Below are 22,617 nucleotides of genomic sequence, written 5' to 3'. Positions count from 1 at the left end.
CGGAAACTGAGCGTGCTGTGTGTGGTCATGATAACAGAGCACAAACAGGGCTCCTGTGGCTGAAAAGGGAGTCAGAGCCCGAGGGCAGGGAGCCTCCCATGGGCCACCCCCAGGGCTGGGCGCTCACGCCTGAGCTGCCCTGCCCCGGCGAGTGGCTCTGGAGGGCCCGGGAGGGGCTCCGCTCGGTCCCCTCCACTCTCTGTGGCCCCTGCCTCTGTAAACCCAAAGGGCCGAGCTTTCCCCTTTTGTGTGCCCAAGGTAAGCACTCAGCGGGGAGGTGGAGCCGTGGAAAGCGCCAGGGAGGCCGGCACTCGCAGGCCACCGCAGAGGGGCACGCTGTGGTCCCAGGTCCTCGCCAGCCGAGGCCACCCAAGGCCGGTCCCGCCCCCGACACAGCACAGGACTCAAGAAGGGTGGCACCATCTGAAGGAGTGACCAGCGGCCTCGGAAGGTGCCCAGGCTAGGTGAGCGCCCAGAGGCACCTGTCCACAGGGATGCCCCACCTTTTTACTCCAGTAGGTGTGGCCGCATGTGCACGCAGCTTGGACACAGGTCCCCACCCCCAACACCCAGAGAGGCCCCGGACCTGGAAGGACCCACTAGTTGGGCCATACCAGACAGCGGAGTGGGAGAGGCCTCTCCTGGCCTCCTCTGTGGATCCCCAAGGCCAGGCAAGGCAGCCTGAGGGGGGATGGCCCGCCCGGGGCCCACCTCTCCCACCTCGCCCCGGAGGCCTCCCGGCTCACCCGCCTGCCTGCCCGCCGCATCTCCCGTGAACTCTATTTCTCTTTCCTCTCTGAAAACAACTGAGCTGTAAATACTGTTTAACCTTCTCCCCCCCTCCCCCCCACCCCCTCCCCTTCGCACTATAAAAACACAAATATGCCATAACTCAGCCGGCCCGGCCGCCCAGCCTCCAACATGCCCCGCGCCCGGGCCTCTCAGGAAGGTCATTACAAACGACTTTCCGATTCACTGCTCCTGAAATAATTTTGTGTATTAAAACCTGAATCTGCACTTTCTGGGGCCGAAAGCCTCGCTTAATTATGGCGGGTGTCCTTGGGACGGACAGTGATCCTTCACTCGCCAGCCCGCCCGCTCCAGCCCTCCGCCCGCCAGCCCGCCCCCCTCCCTGGGCCCAATCTGTTTTCAAAGTGTGTCTGTCCTTTATTAAATTGTTTTCTTTTCCACATTATCAGTTGCCATGGAGACCTCATCTCTCGGATTATTTGAATTTCATTATATCTATTGATTTGGGAGCATTTCATCTTTTTTATTGTTTTTCTGTCAATTTTCAAAACGAATAACCATCTAATTTGCGTCAGTGCTGATTATGTTTGTCCCTCAATAGAGGTCGGCAGCTGCGCTGGGGAAACAAATCAATGAAAAACCATCATAAAACTCCCCACTCCAGTCTCCGGGATGTGTGGGTGACATTCCACGCCTGTGAGAGACACACTCATCAGCTCCAAGTTCGGCTACGGTGGCAGCCGGCTCCGCTCCACGTCCGCCTCCTCTGGCCTTAATATTTAATTTCGCGATTTGGGGCATTATTAGTGGTGTTTTTATTAGTGCGTGTGCATGTGAGTGTTTGGTGGTGGGCCGGCTGTTCCGTTAATTTGTGGGTGAGGCTGGGAAAGCCCAGAGGAGGGCAGGGCGGACGGGGCTGGGGTGCGGTGGGAAGTGAAGGAAGCAGGAGGGGAGCCCCGAGGAGGGGGACGGGGGGGCCCCGGGAACGGGAGGACCACGCTGAGGGGCCGGAAAAGGGGGGGTCGCAGAAGGGGGACCAAGCGAAGGGGAGGAAAAGAGGGAATTCAAATTGCTTACTTTGTTGGGTTTTTTTAAATAATTTATGCAATTTTAAGCATTTATGTATAAATTTTTTAATAAGCCACCCTGGAGCAGGATGGCCATTAACATCCCAACGTCCTTCTGTCCAATGGGCTGGCGGAGAGGATCAATTTCTGAGAGTACTTTCCCTTTTTTATGACATGATAAAATGCTTTTAAAGCAACTTACACAAATATGGAAATTTTTTTTCTTTTTTTCCTTGTCCCCTCTCCCTTCCCCTAACAGCCTTCTTATCCACCAGGGAGGGGTGTGTGTGTGTGTGTGTGCGCGCGCGCGCACGCGCGGGCACACACACACGCACACACACACTTGTGCTCCTGCTCCCTCTGCTGCTGGGGAGGGGGGCTGCGGGGGGGGCTGGCAGGGAGACAGCCCCAGTTCTAACTGGAACTGGCCGCCTGTCCTTCTAACAAGGGCATAAACTTTCATTACCCATGCACGCAGTCAAAGACAATTTAGGGAAACGCGCTGCTCGGAAAAGGAAAACCTCAGCGATTCGTGACCCACGCCGCTGCCATCTGGGGGGCTCTGGCCTCCAGCTCCAGGGAGCCAGGGTCCTGAACCTCTGGCCCTGCCCACTGGAGGGTTGGGGAGGGGCCCTCGTGGGCGTAGCTTGCAGAGGGAGGGGAGAGAGTGGAGGGAGGGCAAGGGTCTCTGCCTTGGCTGGCCGAGAGCACCTGCGCAGGCCAGGGGACAGTCCCCCTTGTTGTGCTCTCCCCCCACACCTCTTCACTGCCCCACCAGGCATGGGACCTCGAGGGCAAGCATGGGGCCCGTGCCCTTCTGCCACCCAGTGCTGGCACAGAGCAGAAGCTCAGCGCTGTGGGTGGATGGATGAATGGATGGACAGGCGGAGGGACTGAGTGAAGACAAAGTAGGAAACCAGGCCCAGACGCCCTCAGGCTCCAGAAGGAGACCCACAGATGCTGGAGAAAGGCTCCCTGTCCAGGTATCACCTGCTCTGGAAAGGGGTCTGGGACAGGAGTGCCTCTGGGTATAGAGGATGGGGGGCACTGGAGTGAGACAGGGCACTGGAACGAGACCTGGCTACCATCACCCCTACCTTAGGCCTGAACCCCAACTCCCTGAGATGGAGCCAGGTCTTTTGAGGAAGAGGGCAAGTGTCCTATGCCCAGGCTTGGGGACGACCCTTACTTCCATGTCCCCTTCACCTTGCAGCCCTTCCTCCTGATGGGGAGCAGGAGGGGGGACTCAAGGGGTGAGCCCTGCCCAAGGGCCGAGGGGGATGATCCTGGTTCCCAGCACAGCGCCTGGAGCCTTTCCCTGCCTTGCCATCGAGGGACAGTGCCTGGCCCTCCCATACCATCCACGCTCGGGCACCGGGACTTTGACAGCATCCAGATCAGAGAAATCAACATTAGAAACTTGGATCTTCCTCTTAAAGCTCGCCACTTCTAAGGAAGTTTGGTCTCTGCCCTGGGCCTCAGTGTCCTCATCTGAAACAGGGCTGTTGAAAGGATGGAATCGAGTGACATGTCTGGCACAGCACCTCGGAGCACGTGGGGCCTGCCCCTCTACTGGATGGTGACTGTGGGCAGGGTCCCTGCCTTGGGAGGGGGAAGGGCTGCTCCCCCCCAGACCGGGGGTGGGGGGCAGGGAAGGAAGTCCAGCCTCCCCGAGATCTAGGAACTCTGGGTCCTCCTACTTCTCCCAACCCCCAAAGCCCCCCTTTCTCCTGGGACCCTCAGCTGTCTAGGCCCCTGAGACCCGAGTGTTCTCCTGCCCTCGAGTCCTGGAGCATCTCTTGGGAGGCACCCCCCTCTGGGCGGGCCTGACCCTTGGCGTCCTCGGAGCAGCAAGGGAGCACCCCTGCTGTCGCCAGGCCACCCAGCCCTCGGTGGGGACCCAAGGGGAGCCCACCCTCCTCCCCTTCCATGTTCAGATTCCCCCCCCAACTGTCATTAAAATAACAAGTTTCTGTTACAATCTAAACATTCCCACATCGCATAAAGGGTTATATTACACCCGAGTCACTCCCGGGCCCGTGTTTGCACAGAAAAGCTCACGGCAGGTCCCCCCTCCTGACGAAGTGACTTATTAAAGTTTAAACAGTAATTAACAGAACAATAAAAATAAAGGGATGTTTGGGGAGTCATAGCGCACACAGGGTTTTGGCAGCGCCAGCAGTTCTGCTGTACCCTGTGCTGGCAGCCAAATGCGACTGTGAAGCCAGGGGGGCCGCAGGACGGGGCCGGGGCACGGGGCCGGGGCTGGGCCAGAGAGGCTTCAGGCCTGAAGGGTGAGGAAGCGGGGCCAGGCTGGAGGGAGGGGAAGAGGGGCTTGGGAGGCTGGCGCGGGGCTGTGCGGGGCCACCAGCCACCACCCCACCCCGCAGGATCCGGAGGAGCGGGGTGGGTGCCACGGGAGCAGGAGAGAAGGCCTGACGCCGGCAGGAAACCGCCGAGCCGGGTGGCGGAGGCTTTGCCAGGCCAGAGCCCAGCCTGGCCCCGGGCACTTCCGGGAGCCCGCCGCCTTGGTCACATCCAGCCAGCTCCAGCACGGCCCTGGCTGGGGGAGCACCGTGGGCATCGCCAGACCCCGCCGTGAATGCTCCCGGGGCTGGACCCCAGCCACCCTGGGCTCCTCTCCCAGTTGGGCAGGTACCGCTCCCAGGTCCTGTGGCTGGGGCACCACATACCCCTGAGAACTCTCCGGAAGCTACTGGCCACTAGGAAGCACGAGCAAGGACTCAGAGGACAGACCCTCCTCTCTGCCCTCAGTGGCGGGGAGATTAGCCAGCCCCACTCATGCTGGGCCCCACCTAAAGAGAGGAAGCACGGGGCTAGCTAGGCCAGGGTGGGCCCCCGCTGGTGGGAGTTCTCTTCACTCACAAAGGGCCTCAGGGAGCCAGGCCTGGAGGGCTGGTCCAAGGCCGAGCCAGTCATCCTTCACCCTCTCTGGTTCTCCCTGCACAAGCTCCACCTAGAGGCTCAGACACCTGGCTGTAGGGGATGGCAGAGAGCCAGGGAGGAGCCCCGGAAAGAGGAGGGCTCCACTTGGACAAGGCCAACACGCTTTGCTTTTTCCTAAAGCCTTGGGGGCTGAGGAGGAAGGGTGGGCGGGAACCCTTGGAGGCCACAATGCATGTGTGTTCTCAAACCCCAGCCAGGTGATGGGCACCAGGTACTCCTGGGTGGGCCTCAGACTTAGCAGCCCCCAAATACCCGCCCTTCATCTCTCTCCCAGACTCCTTGGGCTGTCTGGGACTATGTTGTCGGGGGCCGTCTCTCTCTGACCTTACAATCTCAGAGCCCGTGGCCAGTCTTGTGGACCTCGCCTGCCCACTACCTGTGCCTGTCCTTCCAAGAGAAGCCACTGCACAAAGCTCTCTCCTCACTGCATAGGATTCATTCCCAAAGCAGTTTTGGGGACAGCACCCCCAGTTCAGGTGCTTCCCACAAGGGCAGAGCAAAGGGCCAACTTGGGGACACCATGAGGACCCTAAGAGCACTCTTCACCCTTCTCTTGGCCTTCTCCACATCCCTGTGCCTCAGTGCACCAACCTGCCCAGGCCCGAGTGGGCATCTGAGTTCTGCTGTAGTCTCTCTCCACCTTGGTGCCCGCCACCCGCAGCCTGGACCAGCATCGAGGCCAGAATCCGGCCCCTGGCCCAGGGAGAGCAGCCCTGCTGGGTCCCTGGTGCTGGCTCCCAGGCTGGTTCTTCCACATCTCAGCTGCAGGGACTGACGTGAGCAGCTGACAGCCACACGTGGAGGTGAGGCGCTGGGCTGGGGCCAGATACGCTCTCTTAGCCCTGTGTCTCCTGGGATCTGGTTCCTGGGCAGCTGGTGGGCACGAAGGGCAGGGACTCTGGCTCTGGCTGGCCCCCACGGTGCCTGGCCATGCCCCTGCCTCTCACCAAGTTCCTGCAGCACAGCCAGGGGAGTGCTGGGCCCAAATGACCACAGTGCCGCCTGGGCTCTAGGCACAAAGAACTTTGCCCTGAAGACCTGGAGAAGAGCCAGTAGGAGAAGGGCTCTCCTCCCACTCTTTCCTGGGCAGAGCGCTTTGGGGCTCCACCCCCTGCCCCAAGATGAGTGATTCATGGTGCGAAGACAGTGGAGGGTCAGGCAGAAAGAGCTCAAGAAGGGGGCAGGCGATGCTTCCCAATCCCCCAGACGCTCTGCTCAAGAGCCAGCCTGGAAAGAAGTCCGGGGCTCAATCCCCCTTGCTGCTGGAGGAGGCCTCCCCTCCCCCCGAGTCACCCAGCACCAAAGCTGGGGTGGGAGTGGGGAGACACACTCAGGGTTAGGATAAGGACCGATGGAAGGAGGGCAGGTGGGGACAGAGGGCTTCTAACAGGTGTGCTGTAATGTGGGCAAACTGGGAGCAGGCTGCTCATCCTAATCTGCTCTGTTTCTAGAACCCTCCACCTTCTCCTCTGTCCCAGGGGCATGGCAAGGAGCTCTGGCTGGACAAGGAGCTCCCAAGGGTGGCAGCGATCAGAGCACAGGTTGTCCTAGATTTGCATAGAACTTTAGAACTGGAAGGGAACTGAGGCCCAGGAGGTTGAGAGACTCCTCAGAAGCCCATGTCACTAACTCGTCAGGACCAGACAAATCCGGAGCCTCAACCCCCTACCTGGGCCCTCTCATGACCAGCAGATCAAATTGCTACACATTTGTGCTTTAAAGGGGAACTTTCTGCAGCCCTTGTAGACTGCTCCAGGGCCCACTGGCCCCAAATCCCACAAGGGTTCCCTGCTGGAAAAGCTTCAACCCCACACTGGCCCACCTGGGCAAGGACCCCAAATGGCTCTGAGCCAACACTTTCAGGGTGCAGGGCCTGAAATTCAGGCTCCCAGCACCCAAGGGAAGCACAAGGAGAGTCTGTGGCCTGGCTTACCCACTGGAAAAGGGGCAGGACATGGGGGCGGGTGGCCATATGAGGGACAGCCTGCCTGGGTGCAGCATGGGAGCATGTGTGTTCTAGGGAGGGGACCTTCCTCTTGCAGAGACTGAGACCCCCAGACCTTGTGAGTTGTGCTATGAAGGGGAAAACAGGGCAAAGCACCATTCTGGGATTTAGAGGAAGGGCCTGGGAGAGAGGCAGCCCCGGGAAAGAAGGTGGGGATGGCAGCAGGTGGCAGAGGGGTGTGATGGTGGACGCTGCCATCCCACCCTCCCTACAGCCCATCTCCACAATCCCCTTGCTAAGGCTGCCAACGACATGAGGGGACTAAGTTAAGAGTATTTTTAAAACTGTGGCCCTCGTGGAGGGGTTTAGCAGTTGTCAGCCATCTGGAGTAAGGAATTACCGTCACCTCCCTGATCCTATGGCCCTAAACCCAAAGCTGGTTACAGCACGAGGGGGAGGCAGCAGGTGGGTGGGGCGGGGGCCTGTCTGGGGAGGTGTCCGCAGGCCTGGGGAGCCCCTCCCTTTGCCCTGGGAGGGGGCCTGGGGCTGGGGAGGGGGCTGGAGAGCCTGGTGTCCTCTGTGCCCACTCAGGCTCCCCCGCCCGCTCACGCACGCTCACTCCCTGGGCCGCGCCAGCTCGCGCAGGGGCCGTCAGGTAAATTAGATCTGAAAGCTGACAATTTCTGACCATATTTCCTTGATTATTTCAAACAAATGCACAGCAGCCGCTGTAAGGAGATTAAAGTGACATAAACGTCCCGAGTGGGAGGGGGGAGGGCAGAGGATTCAGGTCACCCCCATCCGTCCCCCGCCTGACAGACGCTATATCGCTATCCAATCCAATAAAAAATCCCCCCCTTTTGCTTTAATTAATTTTACAGCTAGCTTGCTTAATTACTTTCAATCAAAATCCTCCTGCCATCGCAAAATTAGAGATGGTTGAGCTCCATTAGCCTAAATTCTTCATTTCCATATAGAAAAGAAGCTGTCTGCATAGCCAGCCTGGGCCCCTGGCAGGACAGACGCCCGTCTGCCCGCCCGCTGCCAGCCAGCCCACTCCTGGACTGCGCTCCATGGCTGTCTCTGGCCTGGGCATTGACCCCCATCCTGCTCCACCACTGCTCCTGGGGGACACGGAGTTGAGGTCCAGAACCTCCCCCCACCCCGTCCCCAACCCTTCCCCTGACTCATGCAAGGACTGTGGAGCCAGGCTGGACGACCAGGGCCCGCTGCTCCTGGCTGAAGGGAATGGCCAATCCTGGGAGCCTGCTTTCCTGCTCAGGGGCCCCTGCTGCTCCCCCCCAGGAGCCCGGTCCCCTGGCTGCCCGAGCCCCTAGCAGGACAGTTGCGAGTCCCCTGCCTCAGCCCTCCTCAGGAAGCAGAGCTCCTAGCAGGGCAGGAGCCCTTCCCGCCTTGCACTTGGGCCCAGGTCGGTGTAGACCCCTGGAACCCACAGCACCCAGGGTCCCCCCTCTCTGCTGTTTCCCAGCTGGAGTCCTTGCTCACTATCTGAGCGACTCCAGGGCCAGCTGTCTCAATGGTGCTAACAGGCAACGTGGGCCGCCCCCACAGACTCTGCTGTTCTCCAGGGGGCCCCACGTGGGCCCCTCCTCGTCCTCTCACATCCCTGGTTCCCAGCCTGCAACAGCTGCTCCTCCACCCCCAGCCTGGGTTGGGTGGGTGGCGGCTCTGGGCTCTGTCCACATCCTGTGCCTGCACGGGCTCTCTTCTCCTCCCCTCCACCTGCCTCCTCCTCGCAGCCCCCAACCCCAACTCCGGAAGCTCCACTTCAGGTTTTCCATCCTACAGCCCTGAGTGTCACCACAGGGTCCGGCCCAACCTGGGCTCCAGCTGATTAAGGATCTGCAACAGGATGTAGGGATTACAGTAAAACCTGGCTCCGGATCTACAGGGGCAGGGGGCCAAGTCCTGGCTCTGGGGCTCCCCTCCCCTCCCATTTCTGCACACCTCATCCCTCTCGGCTGCCAAGGGCCCAGGAAGGCTGAGCCTCTGGGGCCTCCCTGGGGTCTTGGCTGGACTCTGAGAAGTGGATGACAAGCGGTAGCATTAGGGGACCCAGGCCAAATCTGGCAGAAAGGCAGGATCGGGATGGGGTGGGGAAGGGGAGTTATGGCTGAAATCTGCCCTGGACCCTTTAATGGGGACCAGAAGCTAACCTGGTCCTCCTCGGGGAACAGGTATGGAGGCAGGATGTCCTGGGTCTGACCTCTGGGCAAAGGCAGAGCATGGTGGGGAAGAAAGCCCTCAGAAGTCTCCCTGAGGCCCTTCTAGGCAGCAGCCCTTACTGCTGCCCCACTGCTATGGCTGAATGACTCTGGGGTGTGAGGGCAGCTTGGGTTGGGTGGGGAAACTGAACCTGGACCCCCAGAGCCTGGCTTCCCCAACGCCAGGGGCCCCCTGGTCTGTCTACAGGTTCCTCACTTCTAAGGGTCAGTGCACGTCCTCGTCTTCTGGGGCCCAGGTGAGTTTCTCAAATACATCCCAAGTACCTATAGGCACATACTTCGCAGGGTCCCGCTGGCCCTAGGGACTCGGGGAGTGCGGTTTCAGGTGTCAGAGGGCTCAGAGTCTACTGGGGAAGACACACCAGCACCGGAGCATTCCGCACACCACGGAAGGCACGGGAGGGAGGCCAGCTGTGAGTTCGAGGAGGGCCTCCTGGAGGCCAGCAGGTGCAGGAGGTAAAGAGGGGTAGTAAGCGGACACAGAGACGTGCCACCGTCCCAGCTGGGCTCCCCTGGGCTCCTGCTGCAGCTCTGCCCTCCATGTGGGTCTGCATGCTCTCTCCTGCCCCCTCTTCAGTGAGTCATCAGCAGAGGTGCCTCGTGGGAGGAACGGTGGGAGCAGCCCACTCCTCAGTGGCACCTGCTGACTTCCTGGCTATTCTCCCTCACACAGGGACAGGGCTGAGCCGCGTTCCTGCTCTGCCTCCAAGTACTGTGCTTGGCACAGATGGGTCAACTTGGTAGGAGGGCGGCTGGAAGAGCAAGTCCCGGGCCCGTTAGCCAGAGCGCGAAGGGGCATGGCCCTAGTGGGCTGGCACAGCTCACCACTCACCCCTGGCCTGCCAGCCAGCCCCTGGGGAACAGGGAGCGTCCCCCCCCCCCACCTCCTTCAGTTCAGGGCCCAGCTAATCCCACCCGCACCCCCACGCATCTTTCAGACGTCCCAGGTGAAATTTCATTTCCTCTTGGAAGCCCTCTGAGATCACCACACTCTGGAGGGTCCTGTCCTTGTCCTCTCCTGACGCCCTGCTCCGTGTGGCAGCGCTTCTGTAGTAACTTGTTTAATGACCCTTCTATCTCCCTAGACTGCAGGATCCGTAGGACGGGACTACTGTTTTAGCAGAGCGCCTGACCCAAATAAATATTTACTGAATGAATACAGAAAACTAAGTGCTTCTGAAGTTCATTAGGGGAAGAGCGGGGATGGGGGGTGTGGCCCGGCTTCTGTACCAAGCAGGCCCCGCGGAGCTCTAGGAACCTTTCCTCCCTTGGGTGGGACTGAGGTTTGAAGCTCCTGGGTCTCTGACCCTCTTGTGCCTCAGGCTCACCTCCAAATGCCCTTCACAGGGCTCTGCCTCGAGAACAAAAGAGGCCCCAGTTGTTCCAACATTTCTCTGGGAGACGAACAACTGTTACCAGCCAGGCCCCTTCGGAATCAATCCAGCAACTGTTCGCACTGCTCTCCCTCCACCTCCCGTCTCTGTCCCAAAAAGGAGAAAAGGAAATTGAAAAAAGATGGGGGAAAATCCCAGCCCCAGCCCCAGCACCTCCCTACAGCCCCTCTCAAGTCTGTCTGGAAATGTTATTACCACAAAGAGGGCACAGGGACAGCCACCTGCCATTGCAAACAACTGGCACGGCCACAGCAGAGGGTGAGGCTGTGAGATCAGGACCCAAAAAAAGGAGAAGGGAGTGCAGGCTGTGGGGAGAGATCAAAGCGGAGGGAGGGGCTGTGGGGGGCAGTGGGAGAGCTGGGAGAGCTGGGAGAGCTGGCCCCTGCCGTGGAGGAGAGCTGGAGGCTGAGGGAGGGAGAGGCCGGAGGCCTGCAGAGATGCAGGAATTGGAGGCTCCCTGAGGCCAGGCTGAATGGGGAGGCAGGCGGCTTCTGTGGGGGCAGTGGCTACAAGGGTGGGGGAGGATTTAAGGGGGGAGAAGAGGGAAGGAGAAGTTGACTGGGGAAGAGGGAGAGAGGTCTATTAAAAACCTCTCAGTGCATAACACAAAATGTCAGGGTTTATAGCTTCATTCCTGGCATTGCCGGGACCGAGAACCCTGCACAGAAATGTCACCGCTTGTCATGTTTAATCACCTGCTGTTTGTTAACACCTTCCCTGCAAGGAGCCTGTCTCAATCTGTCCCTGGGCCCCCAAGGGACCCGGAAACAGAAAACATCCCCAGCTCCTTCTCTGGGCTCTTGGCCCTGCCCTGGGGTCTCCAGGGAGGAGCTCCATTCACCACCTATCTGAAGGCCTCCCAGGAACCCCCAAAGTGACACTTCCTATCAGGCAGGCCTGGGAAAGGGGCCCATGCGGACAGAGCAAGAGGCTGCACCCTCCGGCCAGGGCCCGGGTGCTCCCAGGCTGCCTATTTGTCTCCTCCTCCTTCCACCTGCCTTTCTAGGGCCGACTGGCAGGCTGCCCCCTCTGTCTAACCCAGGCTCGCTCCCCCACCCTGGGGGTGAGAGAAGATGAACAGAGGAGAGCCCGCTCAGATCCCAGCAGGCTGGAGTTCACCAATCAGTCTGCTTGAACAGCAACTGCCATAGAACACGGGACATTCGCAGCCACTGTCCTTGTAGTCAAAACCGAGGCTCGCACCATCTGCAGTTCCGGCTTGGCTCACTCCTGGAGCATGCTTTCCTGAGTTGTTTAGACTAGGAATTCTCAGTCCTACTGCCCCATAATTCCTTCCTCTGGGGTGGGGGGGGGGTAGGTGTGCAGTAGGAGGGTGGAAGAGGCCGCTCAAGCAGCCGCAGTCTGCCCAAGAGCACCCAACTGCTCCCTCCCTCCCTCTGAAAGCAGCGTGGTCAACACGGGGACAGGAGCGGGGGACTCCCTAGGATCACACCTGCCATACTCAGTACAGCCCCCAGGCTCAAAGCCCACGCAGGGACCAGCAGCAAGTTTATCCTCTACGGTTCCCAAGGAGGCCTCATTACTTCCAGAAGCCATGAAGGCCAGTGGTGATATGCACCCCTTAGCTGAGCTGCAAGGGTCTCCTGGTGAACCAGGGGAAACGTCCTGATCTTCCCCTCCAGCAAAGTCTATGCTTACACAGAAACACATCTGACAAACATGCATCTGCCGTCCTGTCTCCTAGGAGAATGCCCGTTCATTAAGACTCTCCTCCTGAAGGGCCCTGGGTCCAGTCCACTCACTTCCATTTCACCAAAGAGACAAGTCAGAATGTTTTCCAACTCCCCTTCAACCCTTCCCCGTGAACAGAAGGGGATACCCCTTTCTCAGGAGATAGGTAGTAATGAGCGCCTCGAGGGGAGGCTACCTCCAAAAAGCTCAAAATGCAACCGCATGAACAAGTGCATTTTATTTTGCAGGGAAGGCCTGGGATGTGCCCACATGTTACAGGTGGGACCTAGGGGGCACCCAGAGAGGTTTGGGGCAGTGGGCCCAGCAGCACGGGAAATATCCAGGACTGGGCTGCCAATGGAGGGGTCCTCCAGCAAGTCCCTCTTCCCCGTGGGAGGCAGCTCCCCTCCCTGACCCGTCCGTGTCTCTGGACCTCCTGTTTCTCCACCTGCGAAATAGGACAACTCTCTGTCTTTCTTCCGGGGAACTGGGATATTAAACTTGGCGTGCTCTGAATCTCTCGGGAGGCAGGTAGGCACTAGGTAAACTCATGGGTGCTCTGTTGTCACAAATCTGCCCCGTGTGCCCATCCTTGCCATAGGGGGAAGGGCTCAGCAGAAAGGGGAGGGGAGTGGAGGTGGGTGCACAGGGGCAAGTCCCTTCCTACGTCCAGCAGAGGCTCCCAGGCAGTGTCTCGTCCTGCACCGGGAACGTGTGTGTCACACCCGCGTGAGTTCACACGCGCCTCACCGAAGGCAGCAGCCCGTAGAGCTGGGTGTTTTAGGTGGAGCCACTTGTAAATCACCCATCCTGGACAGAGAGTATTCTAGTCCATGAGGTGCTCAGGCTCTCCGGGACCCCAAGGGAGGGGCGGTGTCAATCAGCCCGTCCACCTGCCTCCACAACTGAGGTGTTCACTGGACGTGGGTCTTTCAGGTCCTGGGCAAACCAGGGTGGCTGGTCACCATGCTGGGAGCTGGAAAGTGCTCCTGAAGCTCTGTGTTCTTGGGTATCAAGAGATGCGCTCTCTTGATGCCCAAGATGTGCTCCTGGGTGAACGGACCACCCAGGGCCTTCTCATGCCTGAGGGACGTCAGACTTGAGCCTCTTCCACCTGGGGGCTTTGAAAAGTGGTCCCCAGCATTGACAGGGACCTTGAGCACACATGGGACGTGTCCTCTCAGCTCAGCTGGCCATGGTGGAGCTCGAGAAGAGCTGGGGGACGGGGCCTGGCCTGAGGTTTAGGGGAGCCCCCGGTCTAGACCTGTTCTGCCCAAGCCACTTGGATTTATCAGATGAGCACGGCCTCCCAGCCAGGCCCCCTGGTATAACCCTTCCATTAATTTACTATTCGATGGGAAATTATTCCTCACCCAGGAATATAAGTTTTCATCTTATTTTAAGTTAGATTCTTAAAGCAATTAGCAAGGCATCTGGCGATGACCTCACTGCCGTGGCTGGGCCCTGCAGGGGAGAAGGGCTGCCCTGAAGCTGCACAGACCCCGGCTCCAGGCCCACGAGGGGAGCTCAGGGAGAGCTGGGAGCCCCTAGACACCTGTCCTGGGTCCTGGGAGGGACGTGGGGGCGGGGCAGGCGCACGGTAGTCTCTGATATTCTCTGTTTGTGGAAAAACGCCTTTCCAGCACCACTTGCCCTGTGAACCTCCTGGTGGCAGATGCCGAAAAGCCTCAGCAGCTGGGGCCGCGGGCGCATTTTCTATTTTTAATTGTTTGATCAGAATATTAACTCATCTAGGTCCGCTCCCAAGACACAGTTCCCAGCCAGAGGGTTTCCCCCATTTCCCAGACCTTCCTCTCTTTCTCCCTCTCGAGTCAGAAATCAACTTTGAATTTAATAATTGGAGACACAGACCTCAGTGAGTTTGCAAAGGTTCAGAACACTGGGGAGAAAAGGAAAGTAGGCGCTCCTCACTCAGAGGCACCCCGCACGGGGACCTCTGCTCTTCTCTCCGAGCCACTGACACGAGGTTTCGGGGCAGCAGCGACAGGCTCAAGGACGCATAGGCACTGCCCCTCCGGTCGGAGCCCCACTTTTACTGGCTGAGGGCCCTCTCCCCTCCTGGTCAGCCCCACTGACCAGCGGCTCACTTGTCAATCTCGAGGGCCACCCAGAGGGGCTGGGGCCACTCAGGAGGCCCCTAGGGAAGGAGGCACGTGCCCCTGGGCTCAGACGGGTTTGGCAAGAGGCTGACTTTCCTTTTAGCTTCCATCTCCAAAAGGAAGGGAGGGCCGCGTCCCTATGGAGCCCAGAGGAGAACCTGCCAGAAAGTCCTCTGTGGGGGCAACACCAAGGGCTCCCGGCCCAGTCCCCCAGCAGGAAAGTCACACACCCCAGCCCGAGCCAAGTGTCACTCGAGCTTGAGCCGGACCACACTGCTGGGAAGAGACTGTTAAGGCCAAACCCAAACACTTTGGCCCCCTCACTCCATCCTAGGGGGCCCCCCGACAGCACCGGGGCCACTGGGTCTCCTTTCTCCTACATGCCCTTGGCCCCCCTGCCACGCTCTTCCTTCTCAAGGTCACGGGGCTGTCCACACCAGGAATATTTACTCACCAGACTGGCCCTGTTAGCAGCACTCACCACAAATATGCTTTCTGATAAAGTTGGCAGAAAAAAAGTTCTAGAGCTCAAAACAATGTCAGAAATCATGCCCCACCCCCACCAAGTGAGGGTGAGGTGAGGCCTGCAAGCAGACTGCCCAGCCAGCAGGGAGGAGTCCTGGGGGAGGCTTCTGTCACTCTCACGGTTCTCCTTCCTGTGCTACTTCCCAACATACAGCCTGTTGCCAGGGCACCGAGGGCTGGGGATGGTTCTGAGCTAGCCCTGGGGCTCGGCCCCCAAAGGGTGCAGCTCAGAAGCCGGGGCATGGGGAGCGGTCCTCTGCTTCTGCCGGCCAGGAGCCCTCTTGGTGGCCTCTGGAGGACAAGGCCAGCGGCCTCTTACCTCTGCTTCTCCCCGGGCCGCCTCACCTCACTGAGCCCCCTTCCCGCCCACCCGCCCTCCCTCAGTGCACATGGGCCTTAATGTTTTTATTACCTGTTTGACTCGCTGCCTTATTGCTTCTCCCCTTAATGGGGCCGTAACCGTGGAAACAAGGAATAAACGGCCACCAGAAAATGAGATGATTAAACAGGTCACCCTGGCAAAACAAACTCAGCCAAGGAACCTCTGGGGGTGGGGAGGGGAGGCTCCCCTCCCCCCACCCACGGCCAGAAGGCTTGGACCAGACCCGGACCAGCATCCCAGTCCTTAGAACTGGGGCAGATACGCTGGGGCGCCCCCTGCTGGGCAGTGGGGCACCTGACCAACCCCTCCCCAAGGCAGCCCACCTGGCTTGCTGTGGCCTTGGGCTCTCCGGCTGAGGGGATGACGGGAGGCAGGCCCTGGTCTACAGGGAGGTGATGATCTAGCCAAGGAGATGTACTTCTAGTGACGGTGACATGGTGGAGCCCCCTCTTACTCTTCGCCAGTTTCCATGCAGCACATTCCCTCCCAGGGGTCCCCCGAGTTCATGGAGAAAGCCTTACAAGGAAAGGCCAAAGCAGGCCAAATCTCACCTCGAGAAGGTTTCCTCTGGGAATCCCTGGTCTTTGGAGACATAACATGTGTCCAACCCACCCCCCGCTCCCCCAAAGCCAGACAGTGCCCTAGCCCAAACGCCATGCCAGGGGACAGAGGTCCGAGGTCTCGGCAATGTGGGGTGGGCCCTCTTTCTGGCACTGGGCCTACCTAGTTGGAGGGGTCCTGGGACTGGAAGCAGGACCAGAGAGGACGGACATGCTGTAGTGAGGTCTGCTTGGGGGGAGATGGAGACGGGCGGGAGAGGAAGTAGAGGAGAGTCCCAGACCATGCATCAGCCACTGCCCGCTTGCCCCCCATAGGGTAGCAGGCTACGGGTGCCAAATACCCTCCCAGGCCCAAGCCAGACTCACGGTTAGTAGCTAATGCAGGCTCCCATCTAACCATACAATGCCTATCTTTATCCTTGGGCCCCCTTCATGTCATCTTTAATCCCAGCCCCACTCTTTCCTGTAAACCAGGCTATAGAAAGCTCTCAAGGAGCTAAAACCCAGGTCCCAAGGGAATCGGCCAACGTTTCCTGCCTGCCTCCTTCTGCCCCCACTAAGAAGCCGGGAGGCACTTGGCGAAGAAGCACATCAATCAATCAATTCCACCAGCACTAACAGTGGGAAGGCGTGAGACCAGCCCCGTACCGAGTGCTGGGAGGGGATGTCAACACAGAGCTAACTCTAATGGTCGCCATTAGGAGCAGGAGTAGCAGAAGAAAGCACTTTGCTGGCCTTGACCTTCTGGGGGCCAGGGTACAGAAGCCTGAGTGCCACCAAGACACACCACTGCTGTGGGCCTAACCAGATCCTCAGAGATGCAGGCCCCCAGCCAGCCTCTTATCTCCTATCTCTTTCCAGGGCCAACTGGGCATGAGGCTGTAAGGAGGGGCAAGGTAGGCAGAAGGGCCTGGCTTTAGGGATCTGGGCGGCCTGGAAGAAAAGGGCAGAAGGCTGAGGTTGCAGGATGGGAAGCAGGAGTTCTGTTGGGGGGTGGGTGGCAGAGGACTAGGGAGCAAGGCCATGTGAACTCCAGAACGTGCTGGGGGGTGCAGGGAACGTCCGGCTGCCTATCTCCATCTGTGCCGCTACTTTCCCCATCCTTTATCAAGTCCAAAGGCCACTCCTTCACAGAGCTCCCTGGGCTCCCACCCCATGCCCCTCTGCCCCGTGGCAGCTGAACACGCCTGTCTCCCTCCACCGGGTGGGTCCCGGAACACAGGGAAGGACCAGGCAGCTTTGCGGCCCTGGCAGCTCTAGCAGGTGCTCCCTAACACATTCTGAATCGCCAGCGTCACCACCCACACGGGGTCTCTTCCCAGACAGGGGACACTACGTCCTGATGAACGCGGGGTGTGAGGAGCCAGGCTGCGGTCAGGCAGCCAGAGGGGTGAACGCTGGACCACCAAGTGGCTGCCTTTCACAAGCGGTCCAAGGGACATAGGCCATCCTCTGCCCCCTGGGACTGCCAGCCTTCTCCTCCTCCCCTGCTCCTTCTTCCTCCTGCTGTACCCTGGCCCAGGTATCCTGGGATAGCTGCTGCTTGCCTCAGGGACCCTCAGGCTGGAATTACTACAGAGCAACTTCCTCCCGCGACCCCACGGCAAAGATGAGGAGGAGAAGATGTGGCAGCCGCCGGGGAGGTCAAGGTTTAAAAACCAGCTCAGGGAGGGCAGTGGTAAAGGACAAGCTTTGGGGCCCCGGGTGAGTGGGGTGGGGGGAGAAACGGCCTGACCCCTCTAAGCATGGCGGGCCAGCCAGAGGAGGCTGATGGTGGGGCAGGCACACCACTAACCTGGCAGGGTCCAGGCGGAGGAGCCGGCGCCCAGAATCTTCCTGGGCCCCACCCGATCCCCAGCCCAGGGACTTGAGCCAGGGGCAGCAGCTTTAATGAGGAGATGCTGCTGCGTGACTCAGCCCTCCAAAGGTGTCTCCATTTATTTTATTTTTCCATCATAAAAACCCAAGCTGCAACTCAGCCAGATTCCCTGGCCGTGGGGGATGGGCGAATGGCGGCACGATGGCCAGGCTGCACGAGGTCTGGCTAAGTGGCCCCAGTGCCCTTCTCGGAGAGGAGAGTTAATGGGTTCTTCTGGCTGGTCCCTACAGGAAAAAAGGGCCTGGGATGGGGCCCCTCTAGGGATCCTTCCAGATGTGCCCTTGCTGCCTCTGCCTCTTGTTGCTAGAACAGCTACGCTTGGGCTTTTAGCCCGTGTTCTGCTCTGATGTCTCAACCAGGACCAGGGCTGGTGCGAGGGCCACTTTGCAGTCCAGAGCCGCAGGTCGCAAATGCCTTCTTCCGAAGAGAAGTCCCGAACGATGTGCTTCTCACATCCTCCCCTCAACCCCGTCCCCACGAACTGCCCCCACTGACGGTCCCCAGTAAGATCCAGTTGAGAGCTGGAGAGCCAGAGGCCTTAAAGGTCATCTGATGCTCAGGTCCCCGCACACGTCACAGCCAGCCTCTGTTTGAATGGTACCAGGAAACTCGCTACTTCCGAGACAGCCCATTCTGTCCTTGGCTCTGACTGCACCTTCCTGCCAAGATGGCACCTACCCCCTGCGGCAGACTGGCAAAACCGGTGCCCAACCTGACTGCAGGGACTGGCCCTAGCTTAGACTGGTCGAGTGGGTGTATCTGGCCAAGTAAAGGCTTGAGGAAGGAAAATCGAGGACAACCTGCTTCAGGCTTCCTCCACCGCTGAGGCCAGGGCTCGGATGCAATGGCGCGGGGTGGGGGTGGGCGTGTGTCTGTACACAAGGCCAGGGGTTCCCGGCCCCAGAGTCCCAGCAGAGCTTATCCCAGGGAAAAAGCAGGTCTGGCTCAGTGAGCAACGCCAGTTCCTCCCACTGACCTCACCTTGATACCATGGCTTCCAAGTGGACAGTGCCACCCCTTTCTGGCTCTCTGTCCCTGACCATCCCCTTGAACTTGCTCTCTTGCCTCTTTGGCCCTTGACCTGGTGGGGCCTAGCTTGGATCCTGATGGACAGCTCTAGCCCTGGACAGCCTCTCCTCTTCTTCTCACACTCTCCCTGGGGAGAGTGGGGGCAGTTACAAGCAGACCCTGAGAATCAAGGGCAAGGTCCCTCTCAAAGCTCCACTGTTGCTTCACGGCCCTTGCGCCCCTGCCTCCAGTCTTGTTGGGGCCTAGCCATCAGCCTAGTGGGGCCTAACACTGCGGAGCTTCCCAACTGCAGGATGGATTTACCTGTGTCTGAAAGCTCCCTCCCCCTCTCCCCTCCCCTGCCCGGCTCCCTCCCCCAGGGAAATCACTCTAAAAGGGCCTAATGGAACTATGTCCTCCTCTCTTCCTCTCTCTCCTCCCTCCCTCCTCTCTTTCCCTTTCCTTTTTTTTTTATTAGCATTTGTGGAATTTATTCCCAAACTCTCCTAATCTTCCGTACACAACCATTTGATTTGCATAACCCAACCCCCTCTCATAAAAACTGGCTGCTAGTTTAATTAAAAAATGTAAATTTGCTGTCATCTCGGGGCCTGGTGAATTAGGACGACATCGGCATTTTTTATTGCTAAAGACGTCCAGATTGATCCAGCCCTTGGCTGAACTATGGTGGGGGAATAGGGGTCCACATGGCCCTGGACGGTCCTGAGGTCCTGCTGTCCCCTCCTGAGAAGCCTAGGTTCTGCCACCACTGAATGGCTTCTGGACGGAATGCTTCAGGACCTGGACCTGTCCCAGGCTAGAGAGGATGTTAACCCATGATCCAACGCTTTTAGGGTCCCTGGCGCCAGCAACCTTTTGGGGCCTGAGCCTCCAGCCTTGTCCTCTGCTACAGAAGCTCTCCGTGGAAGCTGTCCATGGTCCCCCCAAAGAAGAGAGCCCCTCACAGTCTCAGCAATGAGCCCTAGCCAGTGACGAGACCTTTGGCCATGGCTGGGTCCAGAAGTACATTCCAGATATTTTGGAAGATGAGCACAGAGTCAGCCCAGAGATGGGCTCCGAGGGGGATCTTAGAGTTCCCACCTGCTTCCCTTTTTTTGTGAAGAGGGAAAAAATTATTTTTCTTCTGAAGTTCTGAAATTAAGTGAAACTTCCAAATTCAAAGAAAAGCCTGAGATGGTATCGCCACATGACTCCTCCAGGAAGCAGTCAGAGCTCTGACACCCGGACCTCCCCTCACCGAGTGGCCAGAGTCCAGGTCTAAGCCCTGCTGGGAGAGCCCTGCTCCAGCTAGAGGATGCACCACTCCACCTCAGTGACTCTTCCAGCTTCTAGGAAAAGTTTCCAGAGCCTATCCCTGGAGTGCTGGGAGAAGCAAGTCTCCCTAAGTCCCACGAGAGATGCTCTAAGAGGTTCTGCCAGCCACAGGCCCAGGAGGCTCTCTCTCCAGTCGGAGACACCCTCCAGAAGGGCTTTGGAGTCGTGCGCCCATAGCAGACTGGGAGGGACTGTTTGGGGGAAGGCAGGAGGGTGGACGCCAGCTCCAGTTGGCACGCAGGTTAGAGGGAGGAAGACGAGGAGGGCCCGCCTTCCAGCTGAGTAATGCCTGGGTCCACTGTGCCCGCCCACAAGCAGAGGCTCATCTGCCCCAGGTAGGGGGTGGTGCACACCGCCTGGCCCATCTGTAAGGACTGCTTTTTGGCTGGGCTGGGTGGGGGCCCTTTTTCTGAAGAAAGGGGGTGGGGCCCGGAGGAAGGAGGCAATGAGACACCTGATTAGGGTGGGGGTGGGCTGCTTCTCTGTGGGCGTGGAGGCCAGGGAGGGGCAGCGTGGCAACAGTGGCCTTAGACACCTTCACCACTTTGCCCAGCAGGGGGTGTCACATCTTTCCTGGGCACAGAGGTCCCGAGGACCTCCACGTCAGATTACCCGAGATCACACCTGGCTGGACACCGTCATAAAAACTCTGAGCCACCTCCCTCCCCACAAACACACACCCACTACCCAGAGCTGACTGCCATCTCACCTACCCTGGGCCCCCCAGTGCTGTCTCCTTCCTGCTCTCTCTGCCCACTCCCCTTTGACCTCAGAAGGTCAAATGTCAGCTCATGGGCCCCAAGGGGCAATGCCATGAACTTGGGCCCATCATAAACAACAATCCTAACCGCCACCTATTCTTCTATAAATGAGACACAAGGGTTCAGAGATCAGTCTCAATGAATTATCAGCCTGTTTATTACGGACTCCTTTCAAAAACATTTAAGAAGAAGACAGTGGCTTTTTCAGGCTAGGATCTGGGGTCCTGGTCAAAATGTGGTTTCAACAGAGAGGGCTAATTGAGAGCCTGAGGAGCTTATGGTAAACCTCAATCTGGGCTCAGGTTGGAACCCCAGGTGGGAAGAGAAGCGAAATGTTGAAAAAATTAGATTAAAACCAATAAAAACACCAAAATATCAGGACAGACTGCCCCAGGCCAGCATCATGCTATCTGGAACCCTAGCCTAGGTGTCATACTAGGCCCCCCAAAACCCAGAGTCCAAATTTAGTAGTTTGCCTGGTGTACCCCCTGGGGGGAGCTCAAAAGGGGGATGGGAGAGAGTCCTGGGCCCCTCACTTTGAACTGATAACAGCCGCCTCATCCCACGGATTCTCAGGTGAAAAATACTCATTAGCCATAATAAGCAGCTTGATCATCCGACACAGCCTTGTCCCAAATAAATTAAATTCCTTTACCTTGAGACAGTCGCCCCGAAACCAGACTAACCACCTTTCCCAACAGGACGCTGCTTTCAAAAACTAAACCACCCCCCACTAAAAAAATAAAAACACACACCCCACAGCCTGACACACAGCGATCTTTGCAGGGGAAAAAGAAACACACACACACACACACCAAACACGGAGCCATTCAAAAACACGGAGAACAAAAACCCCCACAAAAACCCCCTAAATCCTCTCTCTGGGTGCCCCCCAGCTCCCTCTCCCCTCGGTCCTTTCATAATGACAAGCATCAAATTAGTCACAGTCACTAAGCAAGTAACAAATAATAACAATAATATCATCAGAAGCCTCGCAATCCAGAAACCAGGGCGAGAAGCGCAGCGGGCACCGGACCCTCTCCAGGCCAGCCCCCACCCCCTGCTCAGCTGCTACCTCATTGGGCTAAAAATACTAACTTCCGTAAAAGAACCGAAAGAAAAGTGAAAGAGCCTCCCCTGGTTCCCACCGCCGGTACCTGTACCAAGATCCATTCTCCTCTCTTTGGTCCCAAACTCTTCGAGGAACGCCAAAAACAGAAGGGGAAAGAAAAAACATCTGTTTAGTCTCTCGCAGTGCCCGCCGTCCCCCTCCCGCCCCCCTCGGCTCGCCGCACCCCCCAGCGAGGGCCGGACAAGTCCCCGGGACCCGGCGAGCAGTGACAGGGGGGCCCGGGAGGGAGAGCGAAAGTTTCTCCCTCCCTCCCCTGTCGCTCTCACGCTCCGGCATTGCACACTCGGAGCAGCTCCTCTCGGCTCTCGAGTTTATTAAACTAAAAGAGAAACTATTTATAGACGCGGCCCGGGTCGGGGGGCCCGGCGGCCCGCGAGGCCGAGGGGGCCCCCGCCCGGCCCCCGCCCGCGCCCCCCGCCCGCGCTGGGGTCGAGCCCCGCGGCGGCGCCCCCTGCCCTCCCCCGCCCCACTGCCGTACTCACCATAGTCGGAGAGTCGAAAGCCGAATTCACTTAAATAATCAACTTTCATAATACTTAATTAATGCCTAATTGCAACTGATTACTCCCCGAATAACAAGTTGTTTTAAAGCCCTGATGTCATTGCTCCTGACGGTAACACTCAGGGTAACAGTTTGGCAGGAGGGAGCGGGCGGACGGGAGCGGCCGGGGGCGCTGCCAGGCGCCGAGGTGATTGGCAGGGCGGCCGCGGCGCCGCCTCCTCCGGGCCGGGCCGCGCCGCCCCGGCAGGTGAAAGAGCAGAGCTCGGCCCGCCCGCGCGCGCCCGCCCGCCGCGGTGCTGGAGTGAATGGGCGCGCGCTCGCCCGCCTGCCGCGCCGCTCCCGCGCGCGCGCC

The 22,617-nt window shown here is 58.8% G+C and overlaps 1 protein-coding gene across 3 annotated transcripts in view; it reads right to left on the bottom strand.

The window, feature by feature from the left end:
- The window catches only part of CASZ1 (castor zinc finger 1), a 55,150-nt gene extending 32,760 nt beyond the window's left edge, over positions 1–22,390 (bottom strand). For all 3 annotated transcript variants that reach the window (XM_078073798.1, XM_078073799.1, XM_078073800.1), the window contains exons 1-2: positions 22,246–22,390; positions 21,789–21,827 (exon numbers count right to left, since the gene is read on the bottom strand). In XM_078073798.1, coding sequence (XP_077929924.1) covers positions 21,789–21,827; positions 22,246–22,294 — 88 coding nt within the window. In that variant the 5' untranslated portion in view covers positions 22,295–22,390. The remainder of the gene's footprint in view (positions 1–21,788; positions 21,828–22,245) is intronic.
- Positions 22,391–22,617: the final 227 nt, after the last annotated feature.

Source organism: Halichoerus grypus, chromosome 5 (genome assembly GCF_964656455.1).
Source record: "Halichoerus grypus chromosome 5, mHalGry1.hap1.1, whole genome shotgun sequence".
Lineage (NCBI taxonomy): Eukaryota > Metazoa > Chordata > Mammalia > Carnivora > Phocidae > Halichoerus > Halichoerus grypus.
The sequence above is the reverse complement of the archived record's forward strand: the minus strand, read 5'-3'. Positions and strand labels throughout refer to the sequence as shown.